The 26,041-nt window shown below is 45.6% G+C and overlaps 1 protein-coding gene across 1 annotated transcript in view; it reads right to left on the minus strand.

The window, feature by feature from the left end:
- Positions 1–26,041, minus strand: part of GPSM1 (G protein signaling modulator 1) — a 95,508-nt gene that overhangs the window by 38,944 nt on the left and 30,523 nt on the right. Inside the window, exons 8-9 of the mRNA XM_083375100.1 lie at positions 23,431–23,539; positions 17,124–17,247 (exon numbers count right to left, since the gene is read on the minus strand). Of these exons, the coding sequence (XP_083231226.1) occupies positions 17,124–17,247; positions 23,431–23,539 (233 nt within the window). The remainder of the gene's footprint in view (positions 1–17,123; positions 17,248–23,430; positions 23,540–26,041) is intronic.

Genomic DNA, 26,041 nt, shown 5'->3' on the forward strand with positions numbered 1-26,041 from the left:
AGGAATAGAACAGAACAGAACAGAACAGAACAGAACAGAACAGAACAGAATAGAATAGAATAGAATAGAATAGAATAGAATAGAATAGAATGGAATGGAATGGAATGGAATAGAATAGAATAAGAGTAAGAATTAGAATTAGAATATGGAATGGAATAGAATAGAATAGAATAGAATAGAATAGAATAGAATAGAATAGAATAGAATAGAATAGAATAAGAGTAAGAATTAGAATTAGAATATGGAATGGAATAGAACAGAACAGAACAGAACAGAACAGAATAGAATAGAATAGAATAAGAGTAAGAATTAGAATTAGAATTAGAATTAGAATTAGAATATGGAGTGGAACAGAACAGAACAGAACAGAACAGAACAGAACAGAACAGAACAAAACAGAAAGGAATGGAATGGAATGGAATGGAATGGAATGGAATGGAATTTTTGCTCCAGTTGTTAAGTGAATCTGGCTTTCTCCACTGGCTGTCAGAAGCCATCTGGGAAAGTTATAGATGGTGATCACATAACCATTAATTTAGTGACTGTTCAAAGTTATAACGGGAATGAAAAAAGTGACTTATGACCGTATTTCACACTTACAAGCATTTGTGGCATCCCCATGGTCACATGATCAAAATTCAGATCCTCAGCAACTGACTCATATTATTGAGGACTGCCTATATTCTGTGTTCTATTTCTAAATCTGAAGTTTAGCTTCCAAATTACAGGAAGTAATTTGCTGTATATGATTCTGCATACGGTCCCACCATGGTAAATCTGTTAATATGCCCATGTTCGAAGAAGGAGGCAGAAAAAATGAGAAGGATCAATCAAGAGCATGGTGGTTAGTCAGGAAAATGGACATTTAAGTCTTATGAAAAGTGATTAAAGGAGAGAGAACTGAGGGAGGTATATAATTATCCCTTTCAAACATCAAAAAGGATATCGCCAAGAAGAGGCTCAAGCTCGCGGCTCTCTTATTCCTGAATGATTGCAAATAAAAATATCGTACCTATTTTTAAAAAAACCAATCATGCAAATAAACCACAAATTTCGGGATTTATTTTTACTAGGCAAGATGACTTCAATGCCCTGTAGACAGGAAGAAAAGTCCATTTGGCTTGGAGGTAAATAGAAACAGGCCAAGTCATAAATGCTGCCTGTGCTGGAAAAAAATTTAGGAAAATATTTATAGAACATAATTGCTAGGAATTAAGCTTTTACAACAGCCAGAGACAATTATCCCTCTCTCAGTAAGGGATTATAGGGAACCACAATATTAGGGGGTAAAACCGAAATCTGTTTCTAGGGCTTCTCCTAGATCAGGAGTAAGCAACCTTGGCTCTTTTACGACTCGTGGACTTCAACTCCCAGAATTCCTGAGCCAGCATGGCTCAGCTTGGAAACTCTCCATTTCCCTTCAGCATGGCTGGCTCAGGAATTCTGGGAGTTGAAGTCCACGAGTCATAAAAGAGCCAAGGTTGCCTACCCCTGTCCTAGATCTCCAATGCAAAAATATCTGCCTCACAAATACGCACAACAGTTTTGTGAATGCAATGGGCAATTCACCGGACTGATATTTTTGAGGAAGAAGAAGAGGTTTCGCTTCCCATCCAGGAAGCTTCATCAGTTACACTGACGATGGGAGAGATGGAAGGACAGGTACTAGCAGTTTAGATTATATGGTTGAGGGGGATGGAAGGACAGGTGCTGAAAGGACGGGGGGGGGGTTGGGGCAGGGGGAATGAAAGGATTCTGTTTCTGGTTCAGGTGGAAACTCCAAATAGCCTCAACAGCTCTCAGAGAGAGTACTAATGACCAGATGACTGCAAAGACACAAAATCCTTCCATTCCCCCCACCAACACCAACACCGTATCAGAACCTATCCTTTTATTCTACAGAGGGATAAAATCAAGGTCACGTGAAGTGTTAATGCCACTTTACGATGCCTTGGTAAGGCCACACTTGGAATCCTGCGTCCAGTTTTGGTCACCACGATGTAAAAAAGATGTTGAGACTCTGGAAAGAGTGCACAGAAGAGCAACAAAGAGCATCAGGGGCCCGGAGGCTAAAACATATAAAGAACGGTTGCTCGTTTAATGAAGAGAAGGACCAGGGGTGACAGGATAGCAGCGTTCCAATCTCTCAGGGGTTGCCCCCAAAAAGAGGGAGTCAAGCTATTCTCCAAAGCGCCTGAAGGCAGGACTGTTCTGTACCAGCCTACTACCAGCCCTGCAGAAAAGGCAGGGACAACCCCTTTTACAAGAAGGCAAGAGGCTGGAACTAAGCCTGTCAAATTTATTAACATAAAAACATAAACAGAGCAAAGAGAGCAAACACGAACCATGAAACAGGAACTATTCAAACGGTTGCCTTCAGCAAACCAGCCCTCCCACGCATTCCCCTTTTATACAGTTCAGGGCATGGCTTCTCTCTGCCTCCTTCCAAGGTGCCCCATTGCCTTCCTCTGTTTACTCCTGATTGACTGCCTCCTGCGTCAGGCATCCTTGAACAGGGCCAGCTGTGGGTCATCTTCATCCACGCTGTCAGGCTCACACAGCTGGGTCTCCCTAGTGAGCAGGTGGGAGGGGCCTGGCTGAGGGCTCTCATCAGCAAGCTCTCCAACCCCCTCAGCAAGCTCTCCAACACCCCCCTCCTCCTCCTCTGAGTCGTCCGACCCAAATGCCGAACCCACAGGCTGACCCTGAATCACAACAAGGACAAGAAGCAATGGATGGAAACTGCTTTTCAAAGAGAGAAGCAACCTAGAACTAAGAAGAAACTTCCTGACAGTTAGAACAATTAACCAGTGGAACTACCTGCCTCCAGAAGCTGTGAATACTCCAACTCTGGAAGTTTTTAAAAAGAGACTGGACAGCCATTTGTCTGAAATGGTATAGGCAGGGTTTCCTCCCTGAGCAGGGGGTTGGACTAGAAGACCTCCAAGGTCCCTTCCAACTCTATTACCATCATCATCATCACCCCCCACCACCAGTACAACTGACAAAGCTTCCTGAATGGGAAGTGAAACGTCTTTTTCTTCTTCCTCCTCAAAAAGAATCCTTCCCATCTCCTTTTCAACAGAAAACCTTGAGACAACTCTTGCTATGGTACAAGAAATGAAAATCTTCTGCTGTCATAAACTGAGGCTCATAGTTTCTGCTGCTGAGCTCTGAGAATTTTGCTAAGTTTATTCTCAGCTGCTTTGTGATTCCATTATGGAAGAAAAAGCCACGTTATATTTTTTTTTAATGCTGGGACTAGCAGGCCAAAGCGATTCATTTCGTAAAGCTGGTTAGACTGCAGGCCACTGGTGTGTCAAGGGATTCTCCGAGGGGTGAAGGTGGCTGCCTGGCACTGCATCCCAGGCAAACTGCAACCGGTGCCAAGAAACTGCCCATTTCCTTTTCAGATTAAGGGCAGCTTCATTCACCGGTGCCAAGCAAGGCAACTCCACAAACAAACCCGCTTATTATTACTGGCAGAGCTGGCAACGGCACCTTTTTTCTGCCAAAATCCTTCGTAATAACACAAGACCCCCAGGCCCATCTGCCAAACTGGATTCTGTTAAAAAAAGGGGCGTCAAACTGCCAACCCGTGGGCTGGACGCATCATAGAGAAACTGCGCCCACCCCATTGCGGGCAATGGCAAAAAAAAAAAAGTCAGGATACGTCGCGACACGTCACATGACATTGCGAGTTTGACACCCCTGTGTTTGAATAACCATCTCTTTCACCAAGCAAGCCCTGTAGGTCTTGATGCAATGGCACTTTTTCAATTGGGACAGAGCTGGATGGGACCTTGGAGGTCTTCTAGTCCAGGGGTGTCAAACTCAATTTCATGGAGGGCCGCATCAGCATTGCGGTTGCCCTCAGGGGGCTGGGTGGGTGTGGCCAGGGTGGGCGTGGCCTACTGGGTGGGCATGGCTAGAGTGCGTATTGCCTACTGGGTGGGCGTGGCCAGCTCTACATCGTTCGCATCAAGGGTGCCTATGGGGGCCTGGGCAGGAGTGGGACAGATCTGAGGGTCTCTGGCAAGAGGAGGGTCTCTGGGCCAGGGCCAAGGCAGTGGGGGCCGGTCCCTCCCTGTTTCCAGGATGGCTTCGTGGGCCACATGAAACCACTTCACGGGCCGCATCCGGCCCCCGGGCCTTGTGTTTGACATTTCTGTTCTAGTCCCACCCCTTGCTCAGGCAGGAGACCGGTGGCTGTCCAGTCTCTTAAAAACCTCTCCATGCCATCCCCTAATCTTTAATCACTACCAACTGGGGCCAACCTGCCACTCATTCCTCCCATCAGCCATTTCACATGCCCCCCCCCGCCCCCTTACACTCAACATTCTTGCCCCAGGGTTATTTTTTGCTCTGTTTTATAATGCAGATAGTCCTTATGACAATGGGGCCCCAAATTTCTGTTGCTAAGTGAGACGTTTGTTAAGTGAGTTTTGCCTCATTTTACGACCTTGCTTGCCACAGTTGTTAAGTGAATCAGTGCAGAGATTAAGTTAATAACATAGCAGTTAAGTGACTCAGGCTTCCCCATTGATTTTGTTTGTCAGAGGGTCACAAAAGGTGATCACTTGATCCCAGACACTGCAACCGACGTAAGTATGAGTCAGTTGCCAAGCATCTGAATTTTGATCACACAACCACGGGGAATGCAACTCTTCGCTCCGCCTGAAATCCCAGGGTCCCAAAGATGGGTTCTTCATCTCCAGATGAATCCCGATGATAAATCTGAGAGATTGCATAAGGAATGATGGGGACTAACCCAAGGTAACAGACTGAGTTTGCCTTCTCTGACTTCATATCTCCAAACCCTGATCATCTTGGGTGAGACCTGGCTCAAAAACAGTAACTGTAAGAGGGACCTTGGTGTCCTAGTGGACGATCACTTAACCATGAGCCAGCCGTGTGCAGCAGCCGCCAAAAAAGCTAATACAATCCTGGGTTGTATAAACAGAGGCATAGAATCAAGATCAGACAAAGTATTAGCCTTAGTAAGACCACACCTGGAATACTACAGCCAATTTTGGTCACCGTATCACAAAAAAGATGTTGAGACTTTGGAAAAAATCCAAAGAAGAGCAACTAAGATGATCAAAGGCCTGGAGACTAAAACGTACGAAGAACGCCTGCGGGACTTGGGGTTTGGCTAGTCTAAAGAAAAGAAGAAATAGGGAAGACAGGATGGCAGTGTTCCAGTATCTGAGGGGCTGCCACAAGGATAAGCAGGGGTCACATTATTCTCCAAAGCACCAGAGGGCAGGACGAGAAACAATGGCTGAGGCATTCTGGGAGTTGATGTCCACAAGTCATAAAAGGACCAAGTTTGAAGAGTCCTGTTTTAGAAAGACAGCTAGACCAGGGGATCCAGACCAGTGGACTGGTACCAGGCTGTGGCATGCAAGCAACCGGTTCGCACAAACAAGCAAAGCCCCATCCACGGAATGCAGGCAGCACACAAAACCACGTGCCCTCCAGTCCACAGAAAAACCTCTCTCCACGGAACCGGTCCTTGGCACCCAAAAGGTTGGGGACCTCTGAGCTTAGACGACCCTTTGCCAACGCTCTCTGAAATGACGATGTAACCATTTTAGGAGGGAGAGTAAAGTGTGTGTGTGTGGGGGGGAATTAGAAAGGTTTTAAACTTAAAAAGCAGATTAAAACCCAAGCCCCAAGCTACCCAAGCAGATTAAAACCCAACCCCCCAAGATAGAGCCTTGGTGGAGCAGTGGGCTAATGCCTCCTTAAGTAACACCAGCTGCCTGCAATTAGTGCAGGTTCGAGTCCCACCAGGCTCAAGGTTGACTCAGCCTTCCATCCTTCCGAGGTAGGTAAAACGAGGACCCAGATTGTTGGGGGCAATAAGCTGACTTTGTAATAATGCCGCTTGGGGTGTGTGTGAAAGCCCTAATAAGCAGGCATATACATAGAATGAAGGCTACTGCTAAGCTTGTAAGCCGCCCTGAGCCTTCGGAGAAGGGCAGGATATAAATGGAATTAAAATAAAAAAATAAATAAATACTTCTCCTGCTCTTGTCCCCAACCAGTTAAGACATCTTGCCAGCCGTAGCAATCCCATCATTTTACAAAGGGGAAACTGAGGCTATCCCCGGGAGATGCTTTTCAAGGCCACGAGAAGGATCCAGGCAGAGCCTTCAAGCCAAATCTCATCTCCAAAACTCTTGGCCTCCCCAGGCCAGATTAAGAAAAACCTGAACTATGCCTCGTTTCTCCGCAAGCAGAAGCAACGTTCCGCTTACCTTTCCATCAAAGTTAACAGGACACCAGCTCACCTGAAGCAGAAAAACTGTGTTTCTTCAACACTTTCTAGCTGGCTCTGGGTGCATTTCAAACGGCTGCTGCTACTGCCTACCTCCACTCTCTTTTCTCCCTTCTGCTATCTGCCCAAATTCAATTAAAAATGAATTTTATCCCTCCTTCTCCACCTCATCAAATCAGCAGCCTCTGACAACACAGCGTTCTGTAGCTTAGGCGGAAAAAACCCCCGGCAACTTTAGAACATTTCTCCTCCTTCGGTGTTCTGTCACCCTCCCGTGTTCGTTACTGCCATGTTTACCAACTGGCACCGCAAAGAAGTTATTATTTTTTTTTAAAAAAGGGGGGGAGGCGGGAATCCTTAGGGGCATTTCTAAACGCTTCCTCTATCTTTTAAGGTTTGTCAAAGTGTGTAATCTAGGGCGTTGTAACGTTCTGGGCCAGAGGAGCAGACACTGGGGCGATTCATCCCTATTTTTAGAAATGGCAAAGCCGTTTGGGAGTGTTTGCAGAGTTTTCAAACCCTAATCCTGCAAATACACACACACGCACACGCGCACACACACACACATATTTGAACAACCTATTTTCTTACAATTAATAAAGTCACCAAAGAAAGAATTATTTATATTATTATATTATATTATATTATATTATATTATATTATATTATATTATATTATATTATATTATATTATATTATATTATATTATTATATTAATTATATTATTATATTATATTATATTATATTATATTATATTATATTATATTATATTATATTATATTATATTATTATATTAATTATATTATATTATATTATTATATTAATTATATTATATTATTATATTATATTATATTATTATATTATATTATATTATATTATATTATATTATATTATATTATATTATATTATATTATATTATTATATTATATTATATTATATTATATTATATTATATTATATTATATTATATTATATTATATTATTATATATATAAATTTTTTTGGCTTGCTAACAAAGAATATGTTTGAAATGATCATATCGGTCTCCCTTTATTCTTTGTTAGCAAGCCAAAAAAAAAAAGAATTACACAAATATGAGCTGCCACTGCTGTGGCTACTGCCTGTAGATGGCTTTGGGCTAGGCCGAAACAGGAAATAAGATTTGTCCCGTGTCTGGGACTAAGCAAGTGTATTCTGAATGCTTAACAAACATTTAACATATATACATATAAAGGTAAAGGTAAAGGTTCCCCCGCACATGCATGCTAGTCGTTTCCGACTCTAGGGGCTGGTGCTCATCTCCGTTTCAAAGCCAAAGAGCCAGCGCTTGTCCGAGGACGTCTCCGTGGTCATGTGGCAGGCATGACTAGACGCCAAAGGCGCACGGAACGCTGTTACCTTCCCACCGTAGTGGTCCCTATTTTTCTACTTGCATTTTTACGTGCTTTCGAACTGCTAGGTTGGCAGAAGCTAGGACGAGTAACAGGCGCTCACTCTGTTATGCGGCACTTGGGATTCGACTCGCCAAACTGCCAACCTTCTGATCAACAAGCTCCAGCGTCCTAACCCACTGAGCGACCGCATCCCTCTATATACGTATATATACATACATACATATATATATCTATTTATTTACACACACACATATATATACATATATATATACATATATACATATACACACACACACACACACACACACATATTGGGTGGGGGATTGTGGGGGACCACAAACACGAAGCCGAACAAAAGCAGCACAACTCACCAGCTCAGGTCTAAGGCTGGCAGCTGAGACCAGCCCATCCACTCAAAACACACCCCACCCAATCAGAACACACCCACCATTCAAAACACACTCCCACCCAATCAGAACACACCTAATCCCCCACCCAATCAGAGCACACCTCCAGCCACAGAACACACCCCCTCTGGCAGTTTAAAAAGAGGAACAAACAGCCACTACCACATGCTTCTCCCAGAAGAAGGAAGCTGAAGCCACCAGCCTGAGGATGACGGATGGGATTCCGTCGAAACGTTGCTCCTACACCTTAAATTCTACGCGGGGAAAAACCCGAATGACCAAAGATCCATATATATATCTGGCAAGCTAAGTGTAATTTTCAAGAATAGCCTCCCGCTATGCCTGAAAAGTTTTTGATCAGTGTGTCCTACCTGCTCTAACATATGTAGCTTTGCTGGAGTTATTGCAGGAAGCTGCAATTTCTTGATGTGTTTTGCAAAGTTTTTGGACATCGTTCCCAGTGCCCCGATGACAATGGGTATCACTGTTACATGTTTCATCCATAATCGCACAGTTTCAATGGCCAGGTTGCGGTATTTTGTAATTTTTTCCAGTTCTTTTTCTTCGACTCTGGCATCTCCTGGTACAGCGATATCAATCAACTGTACACTTCGGTTCTCTAGGACTGTGATATCTGGCGTGTTGTGTTCCAAATGGCGATTGGTCTGTATTCGGAAGTCCCACAAGATCTTCACCCTCTCATTCTCGAAAACTTTTTCCACCCTATGTTCCCACGACTGTTCGGACACAGGCAAGTCGTATTTTTTACACAATGCCCAATGGATTAATTTAGCAACTCGGTCATGTCTAGCTTTGTAATCAGTTTGCGCGATTTTGCTGCACTCACATATTAAATGTGTAACAGTTTCAACTTTGTCGTTGCAAAGTTGGCAATTTGGATTGTCAGTAGATTTTTGTATCTTCGCTTTCATCATCATCATCATCATCATCATTATTATTATTATTATTATTATTATTATTATTATTATTATTATTATTATTATCCATGAATGGATTAGAGCAGGGGTCCCCAACCCCCAGTCTCTGGACCAGTACCGGGCTGTGGCATGCCAGCAACCGGTCCGCACAAACAACCAAAGCCCCATCCACGAGATGCAGGCAACACACACAAAACCACGCACCTTCCAGTCCGCGGAAAAACCTCTCTCCATGGAACCGGTCCCTGGTGCCCAAAAGGTTGGGGACCTCTGGATTAGAGAACCAACGAAAGTAAAGGATAGCATTAAGAGAGTAAAAGAATTGAAATGGAAAATGGGCCAGTCGCACAGCGATCCACCTGATGGCAGGTGGATCAAGGCAGCCCTAGAATGGATCCCACTCGATCCAAAGCATCCACAGAAGAGATCTAAAAGAAGAAGAGGCCCTCAGATTTATTTCCCCAAACTTTAGGTTAACCCCGCCACCCTCCAGCATTCTTACTGTTGGGGGGGAAAAAAGAGGGGAGAGAAATGCTTTTATTATTCATCATTCATTTAAATTCTCTCTGAGTAGGAAGCATAGTTGGGACCCTTAGAAGAGACCTGTGGCAATTCTCACTGGCTCCAAGCCACCAGCCTTTCATTCCTGACACAAAAGTTCCCCCGCCTGCCAGCTGCCTCCACTTTTCTTCTCCCACCCATTAATTCCAATTCAGGAATGCAGCTTCTCCCAAAGAGCAATAAAGACATTCCCCTCACCCACAAAAAATGAGGTTGACCTTCAGTTGCCCAAGACGCAGGCGTAGGACTGGCTGCATTTACGCAACATAACAGAAAAGGATTGTGGAAATTGGGCTGGTGCAAATCCAAATCGCTGACTTTGCCATAAGGTGGTGAACCAGTTGTTGTTGTTGTTGTTAGCTGCGAAGTCGTGTCCGACCCATCGCGACCCCATGGACAACGTTCCTCCAGGCCTTCCTGTCCTCTACCATCTTCTGGAGTCCATTTAAGCTCACGCCTACTGCTTCAGTGACTCCATCCAGCCACCTCATTCTCTGTCGTCCCCTTCTTCTCTTGCCCTCAACCTTTCCCAGCATGAGGCTCCTCTCCAGTGAGTCCTTCCTTCTCATTAGGTGGCCAAAGTATTTGAGTTTTAGCTTCAGGATCTGGCCTTCTAAAGAGCAGTCAGGGTTGATCTCCTCTAGGACTGACCATTTTGATCGCCTTGCAGTCCAAGGGACTCGCAGGATTCTTCTCCAGCACCAGAGTTCACAGGCTTCAATTCTTTGGCGCTCAGCCTTTCTTATGGTCCAACTTTCACTGCCATACATTCCAACTGGGAAGACCATAGCCTTGACTATACGCACTTTTATTGGCAGGGTGATGTCTCTGCTTTTTAGTGTGCTGTCTAGATTTGCCATGGCTTTCCTCCCCAGGAGCAAGCGTCTTTTAATTTCTTGGCTACAGTCCCCATCTGCAGTGAACCAGAGTATCACCTTAAAACCACGATGCAGGCCATCATGGTTTGCACGCAGCAAAGTGAGTTATCTGCATTGTGGCTTGTTTAACCCTGCTGAAGCCCCTAAAATAACAATGCTGAAAGTGATAATGCAATTATTTACTTTTTTTAAAAAATGTGTTTTATTTTAAAAAGGGTTTTTTGCAAAGTAAAAACAATTCAAATGTAAAGATTTTTTTTTAAAAAAATCACTTTATTAAATTACTTAACCATCAGAATGCTTTTTTTTTTTTTTGCATCTGTTTCCTCTCTCTAGAATTTGAGAACCGATAAGGACTCCAGAGAGATTTCTCAAACTTAGCAACTTTAAGGTGCACGGACTTCAGTTCCAGAACTTCCCAGCCAGCCTGCATTGCCAAGTTTAAGAAACGCTGCGGCCAAGCGTTTGACTTAAAGTCACTTTTGAGAAACCCTGAACTAGTCCAACTCATTTATAAATTAAATTTTAATCAATTAGTCCAAGAAATCTAATGTGAAGCCTTTGCAGAGGGTAGGAAAATTAGTGATACCACCCAGGAGAGATGGCTGCTATCCTTTTTTCAAAGGGGACGGAGAGGTAGAGAAAGAAAGAAAGAAAGAAAGAAAGAAAGAAAGAAAGAAAGAAACAAGAAAGAAAGAAAGAAAGAAAGAAAGAAAGAAAGAAAGAAAGAAAGAAAGAAAGAAAGAAAGAAAGAAAGAAAGAAAATGAGGAGGGAGGGAAGACAACCTCTCTGTGTGTGTGTGTGTGTTTGGAAAGAAAGAAAGAAAGAAAGAAAGAAAGAAAGAAAGAAAGAAAGAAAGAAAGAAAGAAAGAAGGAAGGAAGGAAGGAAGGAAGAAAGAAAGAAAGAAAGAAAGAAAGAAAGAAAGAAAGAAAGGGAGAGAAAGATCTCAAGCTAGACAAATAAGAAGCCTCTTTCACAACGCAATGAATTTTGCAAAAAATGGCAAGGTAAATTTTTACATACCATTATCTGGAAACCATCTTATTTGGTCCTATAATTGCTTGCCCCCACCACCACCACCTTTATGTAAAGCAGGTGCTAAGAGCTGGGATACAAAAATATTCTGCTCTACCTTTCTTCACCCAGATCTCCAAACTTATGGGAAGTGTCCTATGTCTGACCCCTCTAGATGTGTCTGCATCTGAAATTGCACAACTCATCTTGTAGGGACAAGGTCCATCAGTTCCCCCCCCCCCCAACTTCCTTTCACACCGAAGGAAGACGCCCCCACCTTTCTCCTATTTTCTGCACACTTCTGAACTTCTTCCCAAGCCAGAGATGATTCTCGAAATAAGTGAAAGATTAAACACAGAGATGAGGCAACCAATCCCAGCCAATTGTAAGCCAAGCGGCAATTATGTCCCACAGTCTCTTGGAGAAGCTAAACAACCGTAATTAAGTGCGCCCTTCAGCAAGGAGGAGGGGGAGAAGAGAAGCTTGTCTTGCTGTCAGAAGAAGCCCACAGCTAAATTCTTTACAGAAACTTGGTCTCCCAGTCAACTGCCTCCCCCGAGATTGGCACCCAGAAGGTCAGGCCAAGAGAAGAGGGCTGAAAGTGGCTGCTAAAGCAGACTCGGAGTTGAGAAAACAAGAAAAGACATCTTCTGCAAGCTGCCATCCTAAAATACACATTGCTCATTTGAGTTCGTTCAGGCTCATTTAAGCACGGGGATGTTGCCATTTTCTCCCTCAATGCATGATGAACTCTCGTTCCTTATTTTAGCTCCTGCCCAGCTAGCAGCCCAAAAGCTTGTAAATGCGAGTAAATTAATACCGTGTTTCCCTGAAAATAAGACCGGGTCTTTATTTTGAGTTTTGCCTCCAAAAGAGGCATCAGGTCTTATTTTTGGGGTAAGGTCTTATATCACCTCCAGCACCAACAGCCCCACCCAGCTGGTCCACTTCTTCTGGGGCCGAAGTTCTGCAGCTGCACTCGGGCCTGTATTTTGCAGTCAGGCCTTTCCAGAAGGCCTAAGCAGCTGAGTACGAAGCTATGGATTCAATCCATAGTTCGAGTGCTCGGCTGCTGAGGACTTGCAGAACCAAGGTACAGACTGAATCCATAGCTTGGTTCTTGGCTGCAGAGGCCTTTCGGAAAGGCCTGTGACTGAGAAATGCAGACCTGGCTACAGAAGAGGCCTCAAAAGAAGAAGTGGGCCGGGGAGGAGCGGTCTGGCTGCCAGGTAACCAGGTGTGGGGCAGGTGGAGCAGCTTCACACCCCCACCCCAGCTTGATTTTTAGGCGTGCGCCTTGCCCCAAAACTCGGACTTATTTTTGGGATAGGGCTTATGTTAGGCCCACCCCCCAAAATCAAGCTAGGGCTTCTTGTTGGTGTAGGCCTTACTTTTGGGGAAACAGGGTACGTACCACTTTTGTGGGAAGGTAACAGCGCTCCGTGTGCCTTTGGCATATAGCTATGCTGGCCACATGACCACGGAAAATGTCTTCGGACAATGCTGGCTCCCTCGGCGAAGAAATGCAGGTGACCACTGGGCCCTAGAGTCGGACACAACTGGCCAGGGAAAGGACCTTGATCTTTAGCTTTTTGCTTGGGGTTAAGGCATCTCCCACCAATCCTGTGGACACGGAGGGGGAACAAGACTGAGCAAAGGAGTCTATTTTCCACCCAGCGACATTTATGTGTACACTCCTCAAGGACAGGCTAAGATAAAGCAGCAGCACTGCAAAGTCCCTACAGAAAGCCTAGACGAGAGGATGGCCATCCAGAGTATTTATTTATAGCTTAATATTACATTTAAGGGGACGCGGTGGCTCAGTGGGTTAGGACACTGAGCTTGTCGATCAGAAGGTCGGCAGTTTGGCGGGTCGAATCCCGAGTGCCGCGTAACAGAGTGAGCGCCTGTTACTCGTCCCAGCTTCTGCCAACCTAGCAGTTCGAAAGCACGTAAAAATGCAAGTAGAAAAATAGGAACCACTGCGGTGGGAAGGTAACAGCGCTCCGTGCGCCTCTGGCATCTAGTCATGCCAGCCACATGACCACGGAGACGTCCTCGGACAAGCGCTGGCTCTTCGGCTTTGAAACGGAGATGAGCACCGGCCCCTAGAGTCGGAAACAACTAGCGCACATGTGCGGGGGAACCTTTACCTTTACCTATTACATTTAACCATTTTATTATTCAGATTGACCTAGTCACCCATCTCATAGACAAGTCCCGGAGGCTTACAAGCAATTAAAACAAATAGGAAAAAAAACAAAAAACAACAACTGAGAATTGAGGGGAAAATATAATATGAAAGGCTATAAAACCAAAGACACAAATACAGATCGAGCAAGACCTGGCTCAAAAACAGTAACTGTGAGAGCGACCGTGGAGTCCTAGTGGACGATCACTTGAATATGAGCCAGCCGTGTGCAACAGCAGCCAAAAAAGCTAATACAACCCTGGGTTGTATAAACAGAGGTATAGAATCAAGATCACACCAACTATTAGTACCGCTTTAGAAAAACCCTGGTAAGGCCACACCTGGAATACTGCAGCCAATTTTGGTCACCATATCACAAAAAAAAAAGACGTTGAGACTCTAGAAAGAGCGCAGAGAAGAGCAACTAAGATGATCCAAGGCCTGGAGACTAAAACACACGAAGAAGGGCTGCAGGACTTGCGTTTGGCCAGTCTAAAAATAAAAGAAGGACTAGGGGTGACATGATAGCAGTATTCCAGTATTTGAGGGGCTGCCACAAAGAAGAGGGGGTCAACTTATTCTGCAAAGCACCAGAAGGCAAGGCAAGAAACAACGGTTGGAAACTGATCAAGGAGAGAAGCATCCTGGAATTAAGGAGACAGTGAGGACAATTAATCAGTGGAACAGCTTGCCACCAGATGTTGTGGGCACGCCATCACTGGAGATTTTCCAGGAGAGACTAGATAGTATGTTGTCATTGATGGCATAGGCTCTCCTGTTTGGACAGTTTCCCCCAAAATTTTCTCCGCAACAACAATCCTGGCTTTCATGGCTGAGACAGGACTAGAACTCACAACAACAACTTTATTGATTAGCCCTTGGGCCATATCAAAGTGCAAAGTTCCAGCAACAAACCATCACCAAAACTTGATAAAAGCAATCCAAAATGGAATTTGATAAAATACAATTTAAAATGGAATTAAAATAAAATACAATTTAAGATGAAATCGCAATAAAATACAAATTTAAGATATAGATAAAATATGATAACGTTATATTTCGGAGTCGCCCTTGCAATCTACCCCAATCAGTCCCACGTATGCAGATCTTAACCGGATCATTTTGTTTAAATACTGTGCTACGTTAAATGTTATTTTCAAGTTCTGACCGGACATAAGATAAGTTATTTTGATATGGGGAAGAACTCACAAAGGTTTGCTGTCTAGCCTGGTGCTTTAACCATTAGACCAAACTGGCTCTCATTTCTTACCCAAACCAAGAGGGGGTGGACTAAATGGCCTCCAGAGAGCCTTTCAACCTGCCTAGGATTTGCTGCTACACTTCTGTTGGGTGGCTTCAGCAGCCCAAACAGCAGTGCCAACCTTATTCCAATTACAGTGGCAGCTTAGAGTACAGAGCAGGCACAGGATTTGAGGAAAGAAACACTCTTTTGGCTGAACCACAGGAGAAAGGGGATCCATCACACACACACACACAAACACACACACACACACACACACAACACACACACAAAAAGTTTGGCCAGCTTTTGGCTTACAGCATTTTATAAAGGAGGATGCAGAATGCACACACACACACACACCTTTTCTTTTTAGCAACATTCACTTGTCGAGAGAAAGGGCAGGGCAAAAAGCTTACTTACATTAAATTTCCTTCCCCATCAAGAGCTGAACAGCGAGAGAAACAGGGACATGGTTTTAGTCAAAAGCCAAAAAAAAAAGGGGAGTTAGAGAAGAAGAAAGGCATTCAGGGTCCGAAGGAGTGTGTGCTCTCCACGGCACACAATTTGCTGGCTTCGGTCACCTTGGAGGTGTGCAAACAAGCCAGATAAAGCCTTCTCGTAGAACCAGTTCAGAGCCAGTTGAGAGCGGGGACTCGGGTGGTAACACGGATAAAGTGGCTCCATTTCAGAGTCCTACCAGGGGGTACAAATGAATCTTCCGGAGGAAAAGTCTCTTTTCTGCTATTTTTCATTTTTGAAAGAGTTGGGGGGGGGGGAAATGGTGTTATCCTGACTTCACTCATTCAGGTGCCTGTTTTACTCCATACAAACACAGATACACACTTTAGAATAGAAGCTGGAAGGGACCTTGGAGGCCTTCTAGTCCAGCCCCCTGCTCAAGTAGGAGAACCTATGTCATTTCAGACAAGTGACTATCCAGTGTCTGCTTAAAAACCTCCAGGGATGTAGCGCCCACGATTTCTGTTGGCAAGCAGTTCCACTGGTTAATTGTCTTCCCCGTCAGGAAGTTTCTCCTTAATTCCACGTTGCTTCTCTCTTTGGTCAGTTTCCATCCATCGTTTCTCGTCCTGCCCTCTGGTGCTTTGGAGAATAGGTTGATCCCCTCGTCTTTGTGGCAGCCCCTCAAATACTGGAACACAGCTATCATGTCCCCCCCATTGCTTCTTTTCTTTAGACTAGCCAAACCCAAGTCCTGCAGCTGTTCTTCATATGTTTTACTCTCCAGGCTAAACTTTCTTTTAAGTTCATTTGGTCCTCCGCAGTTGGGTACATTTGACCTTGAGAATGATGCTCTGAGGCTATTATGGCCCTATGAAAGCTTCACAAGAACAACAGCCACACGTGATTAAGCTGCACTCATGTTCCTGACAACTTTCTCCTATAATTACAGAGAGAGATCAGGATTTAATGTTCAAGAGATTCAGGAAAAAAGAGGCTGGATGGTTAGAAGGATGGAGGGTGGACAGTCACTTATCTGAAATGGTATAGGTTCTCCTTGAGCAGGTGGCTGGACTAGAAGACATCCAAGGTCCCTTCCTACTCTACTCTACTCCACTCTCCACATTTTCAATTCCATTCCATTCCACTCCACTCCACTCCTCTACTCCACTCCACTCCACTCTACTTCACTCCACTTTAGTCTCCACATTTTCAATTCCATTCCACTCCACTTCACTCCACTCTCCACATTTTCAATTCCATTCCACTCCACTCCTCTACTCTACTCCACTCCACTCCACTCTACTTCACTCCACTCTACTCCACTCTCCACATTTTCAATTCCATCCCACTCCACTCCTCTACTCTACTTCACTCCACTCTACTCCGCTCCTCTCCACATTCTCAATTTCATTCCACTCCACTCTCCACATTTTCAATTCCATTCCACTCCACTCCATTCTACTTCACTGTCCACATTTTCAATTCCATTCCATTCCACTCCACTCCTCTCTCCACATTTTCAATTCCATTCCACTCCACTCCATTCTACTCCACTGTCCACATTTTCAATTCCAGTCCAGTCCAGTCCAAAGAGGCCAATAGTCTACAGGAGGGCAGAATAAACTCTTTCTACATGGCGCTGAACAGCCAGTCCACCCCATAAGTTTCCTCAGCTCTTCACCGGACCGAGAGAAAGGCAGAGAACAAATTGGAAGGACAAAATGAAAAGATCCTGGAAAAACACACTTACCTTGGATTTCATATCGTGCACAAACCGGGGCACCGGCCCCGTCGCTGCTCTCCTCCAAGCCCAACGCGGATCGCAGCTGTTCAACGTTTCTGCATGCTGTCACCTCGCCAGCTGGGTCCCCGATCTGAAAAGGAGCAACTACCAATGATTATTTGATAAAAACGGATGCCTCCTTTTACAGTAGCTGGCAAAAGTGAATTTCCAAAGGCCAAAGCTCCTCAGTGCCCTTGTGAACCAATCTGTCCCTTTTATTTGCTAAGAATGCCCCCGACATACTTTCTGGGCATTTAATTTTGATAAATTAAAACAGTGGAATGTAAGGTTGGAAGATATCTTGAGTATTTCTCAACTCTGGCCACTTCTAAGATGTGTGGACGTGAACCACCAGGGGGATTCTGGGAGTTGAGAAACAAAAAGTTGAGAAACACTCTTTTCCCCCAATCCATCAGGGAGATCCTCCCTCGGTTGAGACTCTTCAAATTGTTGAGAATCCGGCTTCTGCGGAAACAGTCTGTTCTGCTCTTATTGGTAGCACATTTTAAAATGATTTAAAAGGATCTATTTTTAAAACAAAGTCAAGGAGGGCAGAATTGGTGCAGAACAGTTCTGTGCATAAGAGGCTGAAGAGGTGACTATAAAGCTGAGCTACCAACCATTAATGAACCAGTTAACAAATCCATAAGATGTCATATGAGGGTGTCAACGGGCTTTCCAAATTAGGAAAGATCCAAGCAAAGGAGGGCACAACACAAAACACACCTGCTCCAAAAAAAGTTTAATAGAACAGAGTAACAGAGTTGTAAGGGATATTGGAGGTCAATAGAATAGAATAGAATAGAATAGAATAGAATAGAATAGAATAGAATAGAATAGAATAGAATAGAATAGAATAGAATAGAATAGAATAGAATAGAATAGAATAGAATAGAATAGAATAGAATAGAATAGAAATCTGGAAGGGACCTTGGAGGTCTTCTAGTCCAGCTCCCTGCTCAGGCACGAAGACCTCCACCATTTCAGACAAATGGCTGTCTAGTCTCTTCTTGAAAATCTCCAGTGGTGGAGCACCCAACACATCTGGTGGCAAGCTCTTCCACTGATCAATTGTTCTAACTGTCGGGAAGATGTTGAGACCTTGGGAAAAGTGCAAAGAAGAGCAACTAAGATAATTAAGGGCTGGAGACAAAAACCTACAAAGAACGATTGCAGGAATTGGGTAGGGCCAATCTAGAGAAAAGGAGGATTAAGGGTGATATGATAGCAGTATACCGGTATTTGAGGGTCTGTCACAAAGAGGAGGAGGGGGTCAACTTATTTTCCAAAGCACCAGAAGGCAGGACAAGGAACGACGGATGCAAACTAATCAGAGAGGAGAAGCAATTTGGAATTAAGGAGAAACTTCCTAACGGTGAGGACAATTAACCAGTGGAACAGAAGTTGCCACCAGAAGTTGTGGGTGCTCCATCCCTGGAGGTTTTTAAGAAGCGACTGGACAGCCACTTGTCTGAGATGGTGTAGGTTCTCCTGCTTGAGCGGGAGGTTGGACTAGAAGATCTCTAAAGTCCCTTCCAGCTCTATTCCGATCCATGCGCCTTTGGCGTCTAGTCATGCCGGCCACATGACCACGGAGACGTCCTCGGACAAGCGCTGGCTCTTTGGCTTTGAAACAGAGATGAGCACCGGCCCCTAGAGTCGGAAACGACTAGCACGCGAATTTCCAACTATTTCATTTAAAGGCATGGGCTCACAAAGGCTTAGGGATTTACACAAAATTTGTTAGCTGGAAAAGCCGTTACCAGATTCCTGGCAATTTTCAGGGGAAATCAGCAACAGAACTGGGCATGGCAGCACAGGAGGCAACATGGAAGATGAAAAAGCATCTCTGGGAACAACCAGGGTCCAAGTGGGGCATAGCTGAATCTTCCAGAATAGGGTCAACCCACCCCCATTTGAAATGGGGATAAAATCTTACAAGCTGATTTGTCTCTGGTTTAGGAGCACTGGTGCTGGTTCAGAGACCCAGGATCCGGCTCGCTTTACAGTTTCTACAATCCTGCACAGAGTAGAGAATCTTTTTCCAGGAATCTTGACGCAGAAGGAACATCTTCCGCCTCCATTCGTCCTCCCGAATGGGAGACAACCTGTCGGTCCCATCTCTTCCGAGTCCATAATTAGGGGGACCCTCTTGCCACAATGCCAACCACCGCCCCCCCCCGCCCAGAAACGTCCATTGTTCCCTTCCCATCTGGAGTTGAGTAATCAGCCCGCCACAAAGTGCAAAGCCCAAATTGCACCCAGCAAATAATATTTATCTGGAGCAGCTGACAGTTTAATTCTAGGGCGAGCGGAGCAGGCGGTAATGCCTTATCCCAAGATTCTGGTCCTCAAATTTCAAGATCGACTTCCCTCGCTTCTGCTAGACTGATTTAGTTTTCGTTTGGGATTTATTTATAACATTTCTGGCTTGCTTCTTGCTGATATCCTGTCAGACCCTCAACTTCTAAATGCCTTTCCTTTTTTGCTTTCAGGAATGTGCCACGGGCCATCTCCGCGCCGAGGGGAGGAGACGGAGAGGAAATCGAAAACCCCGAAGAAAAGGTGCCTGGGAATTGCGCTTATCAACTTTGTTCCCTTAACAACTTCGCGCCTAAGGATTGGATGAAAGGAAACTAGACATTTGGCCATTGGGGTGGGGTCTGAAAGGGATGCTTTAATGTAACATTGCATGCGAAAAAATGCTAGATCTTGCTTTTGCCCTTCTGCTATCAATATCCCTCAACAAAAGTTCCTTTTGAAACGACGCCTGTTTCAAGAATTCTGCTTGTTCTGCTTTCTTGGGAGGAATAGTTGAGGCAGGATCTTACATATACTGACTCTATCCAGGAATTAAAACTTTGGGCCAGATCTTAAACCCACTTCCAATCAAGGTAACTTTGTAAGTAAAACCACTCTAAAATGATCGTCCTTGTTGGCCATTCAGTCATGTCCAGCCCTCAGCCAACGCATGGATCCATGCCCCTCTATCTCGCACCGTCTCCTTCGGATTGACCATGGTCATCCCAGTGTCCTCTTTTATAGCATGGGTGTCAAACTGCTGGCATGCGGGCCGGATGCGTCACCAGGAAACCACGCCCACCCCACTGCCGGTAATGGGAGAAAAGCTCAGATACGTTGCGTGACATCACAAGTTTGACATGTCTGTTTTATAGTCTCCAACCAATGGGTGCTAGAGCATCCCCTTCTCTCGCTCCCAGGATGATTGATTTTTCGAGAATCAGCTCTCATGACATGACCAATGTCAATGCTGCTAACATCGAATGTTATTGCTTGACAAGAGATGAAGAAGTAGCCATTTCCTATGTTAAACTTGTGTATTGCTTTAAGAGATTGAGTTTAAGATTGGGAGGAGGGATGAGTAGGATTGCACCTTCAAGGCCATCTCTCTAACTAAAGAAGCTAAGGCCTTGGCGGGTTTTCTAACGGAAGGGAAACTGATTCTTTAAATTCATTGGAGAATATGATTAATGACAAAATTAGAAAGGTAGAGAATTGTGTTTTAATATATTGTGCAAGGGGTGGAGATTTCAGATTCCAGCTTCCTTCCAGCAAGCATTTGCCGGTGTATTAGGCTGAATAAAGGACTTTTAAGGTAAACAATGCCTCAGAGTCACTTGAAAAGCCCATACATCAGAAACTTGACAACTAAAGTATGACAGCAATCTTGGCTTCAAATGATATTATGGTGAAGTTCAGTCCAGGACAGGAGTAGGCAACCTTGGCTCTTTTACGACTCATGGACTTCAACTCCCAGAATTCCTGAGCCAGCATGGCTCAGCTTGGAAACCTCTCCCTTTCCCCTCAGCATGGCTGAGTCAGGAATTCTGGGAGTTGAAGTCCACCAGTCATAAAGCGGCCTAGGCCTAGGCCAGGGGCAGGCAACCTTGGCTCTTTTACGACTCGTGGACTTCAACTCCCAGAATTCCTGAGCCAGCTATGCTGCGGTTGCCTACCCCTGGCCTAGGACTTCTGTGTCATTTTTGCTGTCCATGGGATGCATAACAGATGCCTCCAGCACCACACAGTTCAAAGGCATCCACCCTTCTGCTCTCTGCCATTTTCAGAGTCCACGTTTCGCAGCCCTAAGTAGCAACTGGGAAAAATATTTGAGTTAGCTACTCTACATTCGGTTGTGAGGCCGATGCCTTTAATTCTTCCAGATGTTACTCATGCCAGACGTTGCAGTTCATCCAAGTGCTCTGCGGCTTCTGACTTTAATGGTCAGGAAGATGAATTCCTTTCCTGTTTCAACGGTCTCGTTGTCCATCTACACTCTGACCTGTGTGTCCTCTGCAGTTCTCATGACTTTTGTTTTCTTGATGCTAAGGTGCAGTCCAAATGTTTCAATTTCATCACTGACACTCAGGATTAATCACTCGTTCCCCCTTGCTTTCTGTGAGTGATGTTGTATCATCTATGTGTCAGAGGTTATTCCTATTCCATTTCACCGATTTTAACCCCAATGGTAGATTCCTCCAGATGTGCATTTCCAATAGCTGTTTCTGGGTACACGTTGAATACTACATAGGTGATAGGATGCAACCTTGTTATGTCCCTTTTTCAATTCTGAACCTTCCAGCCTTTCGAGGTCTGTAAAATGAGGACCCAGATTGTTGGTTGGCGGGGGCAACAGGCTGACTCTGTAAACCGCTAAGAGAGGGCTGCAAAGCACTGTGAAGCAGTATATAAGTCTAATGGCTATTTTGTGTCTCCATATTCTGTTCTTACGATAATCAGAGTACAGTGACTGAATGTGCAGTGATATTTTTTTTTAATCCCATTTATATCCCACCCTTCTCCAAAGACTCAGGGCGGCTTACAATCTAAGAAGCACAAATCAATGTGCTTAGCAATAGCCTTCATTCTATGTATATGCCTGCTTTATTAGGGCTTTCACACACACCACAAGCGGCATTATTACAAAGTCAGCTTAATTGCCCCCAACAATCTGGGTCCTCATTTTACCTACCTGGGAAGGATGGAAGGCTGAGTCAACCCTGAGCCTGGTGGAACTCGAACCTGCACTAATTGCAGGCAGCTGGTGTTACTTAAGGAGGCATTAGCCCACTGCTCCACCAAGGCTCTTGGTGCTTTGAGGCAGTTCCAGAACTTGTCCTGGTCCACAAAATCAAAGGCTTTAGTGTAGTCAAGGAAGCACATGTAGAGGTCTTTTGGGTTTTCCTTTGCATTTTGCATCATCCAACGTAAATTGGCAATACAATCACGGGTTCCTCTTCCTTTCTGAAATGCTGCTTGGGCATCAGGCATTCAAACGCTGCTGGATTATCTTCAAGAGGGTTTGACTCCTGTGTGGTATCAAGGCTGTGAATTGGTGGCTGGAACAGTCTTTGGTACGGGGCTAAATGTTGGCCGATGTTTATTTAGTTCTACGCTGTCCCGGTTGGAAAACTTCTGTCAGCAGTCCCCAGCCCCATTTCTGCACCTCCCAGCATCCCCTAATTCCCCTTCTCTTGTTATGAGGTCTGACTTCCTTCCTTCATTATCCAGAGATCTTTTCAAAATCAAGTCCTCTTTAGAAACCACTTTCCTGTTTTGGTCACTAAGCAACATTGTGCAGAATGGGGTACCGTGATTTTATTTCCTTTCAGTCTGCAAACATGTCTTTTTGATATGCAACAAAAATAGCAGCACAGGGAGATTTGGTAGCATTTACATACACACACATAAAGAGAGAGGGGGGTGGGAGGGAGGGAGGGAAAGAGGGAGAGAGAGAGAGGGAGGGAGTGAAGGAGGGAGGGAGGGAGGGAGAGGGGGAGGGAGAGAGGAAGGGAAGGAGAGAGAGAGGGAGGGAGAGAGAGGAAGGGAGGGAGGGAGAGGGAGAGAGGGGGAGAGAGAGAGGGAGGGAGGAAGAGGGAGGGAAGGAAAGAGGAAGGGAGAGAGAGAGAGGAAGGGAGGGAGAGAGGGAGGAAGAGGGAGGAAGGGAGAGAGAGGGAGGGAAAGAGGGAGGGAGAGAGAGGGGGGAAGGGCAGGAGAGGGAGAGAGGGGGAGAGAGAGGGAGGGGAAAGGGAGGGAGGGAGGGAAAGAGGAAGGGAGAGAGAGAGGGAGGGAGAGAGGGAGGGAGAGAGAGGGGAAGGGAGAGAAAAAGGGAAGGGAGAGAGAGAGGGAGGGAGGGAGAGAGGGAGGGAGAGAGAGGGGAAGGGAGAGAAAAAGGGAGGAAGGGAGGGAGGGAAAGAGGGAAGAAGAGAGAAAGGTGGGAGAGAGAGAGGGAGGGAGGGCAAGAGAGAGATACCTCTTGGGAGATTTCAAGGTGTTTTTCTGCAAAGTGCAAGGCTTGTTCATACTTCCCAAGTGAAACGTACGCGTTCTCCAGACTCCAACAGGCTCTTCCTTCTCCTACTCTGCAAGATCAGGAATGATTGTTAGGAAAACCACAAAGGACATTAAGCCATTCTCCAAAAGTTAATCTTGATCAGAGAGCCCCAAGTCAATACTTGCTTGGACAGCTAAGAGAATCCAATTCATGCTTTGCAGTACATGCCTGGTTCGGGTTTAGAATTTCATGGAGAGTCAACCAATTGCGTGTGCTCAACCCGACATAGCCAAGGCGAACCGTGGATTGATGTGACAGTGGACTGCAGTTATTCTTGTTGCAGAGATCTATGGACATTCTTCAGGGCATACCATGCACCGTTCATATTTTACAGTAGTATTTCTAAACCTTGACAGCTTTGCAACTGAAGCTGTATAGACTTCAGCTCCCAGAATTCCCCAGCCAACATGCTAAGTCTAGAACACAGTTCCCCAAACTTTCCAGCTTTGTGGACTGGGGGCGGGGCGGGTGGGGGGGTAGATGTTTCTGTGTGAACAGCAGGCAAGCACACAGATGTGTGCAGCTCCATTCGCATGAGTGGCGGGCACGCACGCCTGCCGCTCACAAATGGAGCGTGTGCACACATTCTTGCCCACTGCTCGTGCAAATGGGGATGTGCACATGCTTCTGCAGCCCGGTCCCAAATGGCTCACAGCCCGGTAGTGGGTTGTGGGCCTGGGGGGGTTGTGGACCCCTGGTCTACAACTGGGCTTTTCAACCAGTGGTATGGGTACCACCAGTGGTACATTGGCACCTGGCAGGCTGTACACAACCATCCTAGAAAAGTGGTAGCGGGAATGGGGAATGAGCTGAACCAGTAGCAGCACCGCACAAGCCTGAAGAAGAGATGGCTGGAGCTGCAGGGCTGTTGGGGCTCAGCGGAAGCGCCAGGATCAGCGCCAGGATCCAGCTGGAGCTCAGCGCTCATCCTGGCGCTTCTGCTGAGCCCAGAAGAAGCGCCGATCAGCTGGAATGTTGTAGCATCTCCAGGGTCTTGTGATTTACATTCAGATGCTTGGCAACTGATTCATATTTATGACGGTCACAGTGTCCCAGGGTCATGTGAAGTTGTTGTGATTCAGGGTCAGCCTGTGGGTTCGGCAGTTGGGTCGGACGACTCAGAGGAGGAGGGGGGTGTTGAAGAGCTTGCTGAGGGGGTTGAAGATCTTGCTGATGAGAGCCCTCAGCCAGGCCCCTCCCACCTGGTCACGACGGAGACCCAGCTGTGTGAGCCTGACAGCGTGGATGAAGATGACCCACAGCTGGCCCTGTTCAAGGACGCCCAACGCAGGAGGCAGTCAATCAGGAGTAAACAGAGGAAGGCAATGGGGCACCTCGGAAGGAGGCAGAGAGAAGCCACGCCCTGAACTGTATAAAAGGGGAATGCGTGGGAGGGCTGGTTTGCTGAAGGCAACCGCTTGGATAGTTCATGTTTCTTAAAGCTCCTGTTTCATGGTTGGTGTCTTGTCTTGCTCTGTTTTATGTTAATAAATTTGGCAGGCTTAATTCCAACCTCTTGCCGTTTGTAAAGGGGTTGTCCCTGCCTTTTCTGCAGGGCCGGTAGCAGGCTGGTACAGAACAGAAGTCACCAAAACCTGCCGCAACTACCCAGCAGATGGGGGGAGGAATAAAATCCAAACACCCCCCACCCCACCCCACCCCTGCTGCCAATCCTCAACAGAAATGCTCACAACAATGAAAACCTCGGACAGGAGGAAGAGCGCCACCGGGCGGGCATGCAGGTGTCTTGCTCAGCTGTGGCTTGGGGGACACTTTTTTCAGTGCCATTGTAACTTTGAACAGTCACTAAGCGATCTGTTGTAAGTCGAGGACTATCTATACTTCATCACTTTTTCCCTTTTTTTTTTTGTTTGGGTCATCAAGTTTTTGACACCTTGCTGGGCGACTGGTGGTACTCGAATGTTGCCATATCCTAAAAGTGGCACAATGGGTGAAAAGGTTGAAAAGCCCTGGTTTATAATACATCGTGGCCAGCTGACAACCGCCTGAACTGCTAAGCTTCTCTCATACAGATCTAAATCTAGACGTCTAGACAGAACACCATTTTTTTTCCCTGTGCTTACTTCTGTCCTCCTGTAAATCTTATTTGCGCAGGAATTTTACTGTACAGCTAGTCCTCAACGTACGGCAGGTTGCTTAGTGACCCTTCAAAGTCAGGACAGGCCCTGAAAAAGAGGACTAACGGAGGCAGTGTCTGCAAGGTCCTGCCTCAAGCTAGCTACTCCGGACAGCATCATCGCTTCTGAAACAAGCGGGATTTCAAAAGGATCTTTTCCTGAAAGAAAGACACACACACACACCCATCGCCACCCCCTGCCCCCAAACCATCCAGGTCTGACAACCAAAACAAAAGCCCAGGAAGTTGTGTCTTTTTTGGTGGGGGGGGAAGTGTGGGGGGGAAAGCCAGTGGATAATAAATGCAGCAAATCCGCAGAAACCTGTTTTGCCATGACTTTTCTGCATCATGGCCCTTGCATTTAGATCTGGGAAATTTACCTGGAAAAAGAAA

This window comes from Vipera ursinii, assembly GCF_947247035.1.
Source record: "Vipera ursinii genome assembly, chromosome: 16".
NCBI classification, from domain to species: domain Eukaryota; kingdom Metazoa; phylum Chordata; class Lepidosauria; order Squamata; family Viperidae; genus Vipera; species Vipera ursinii.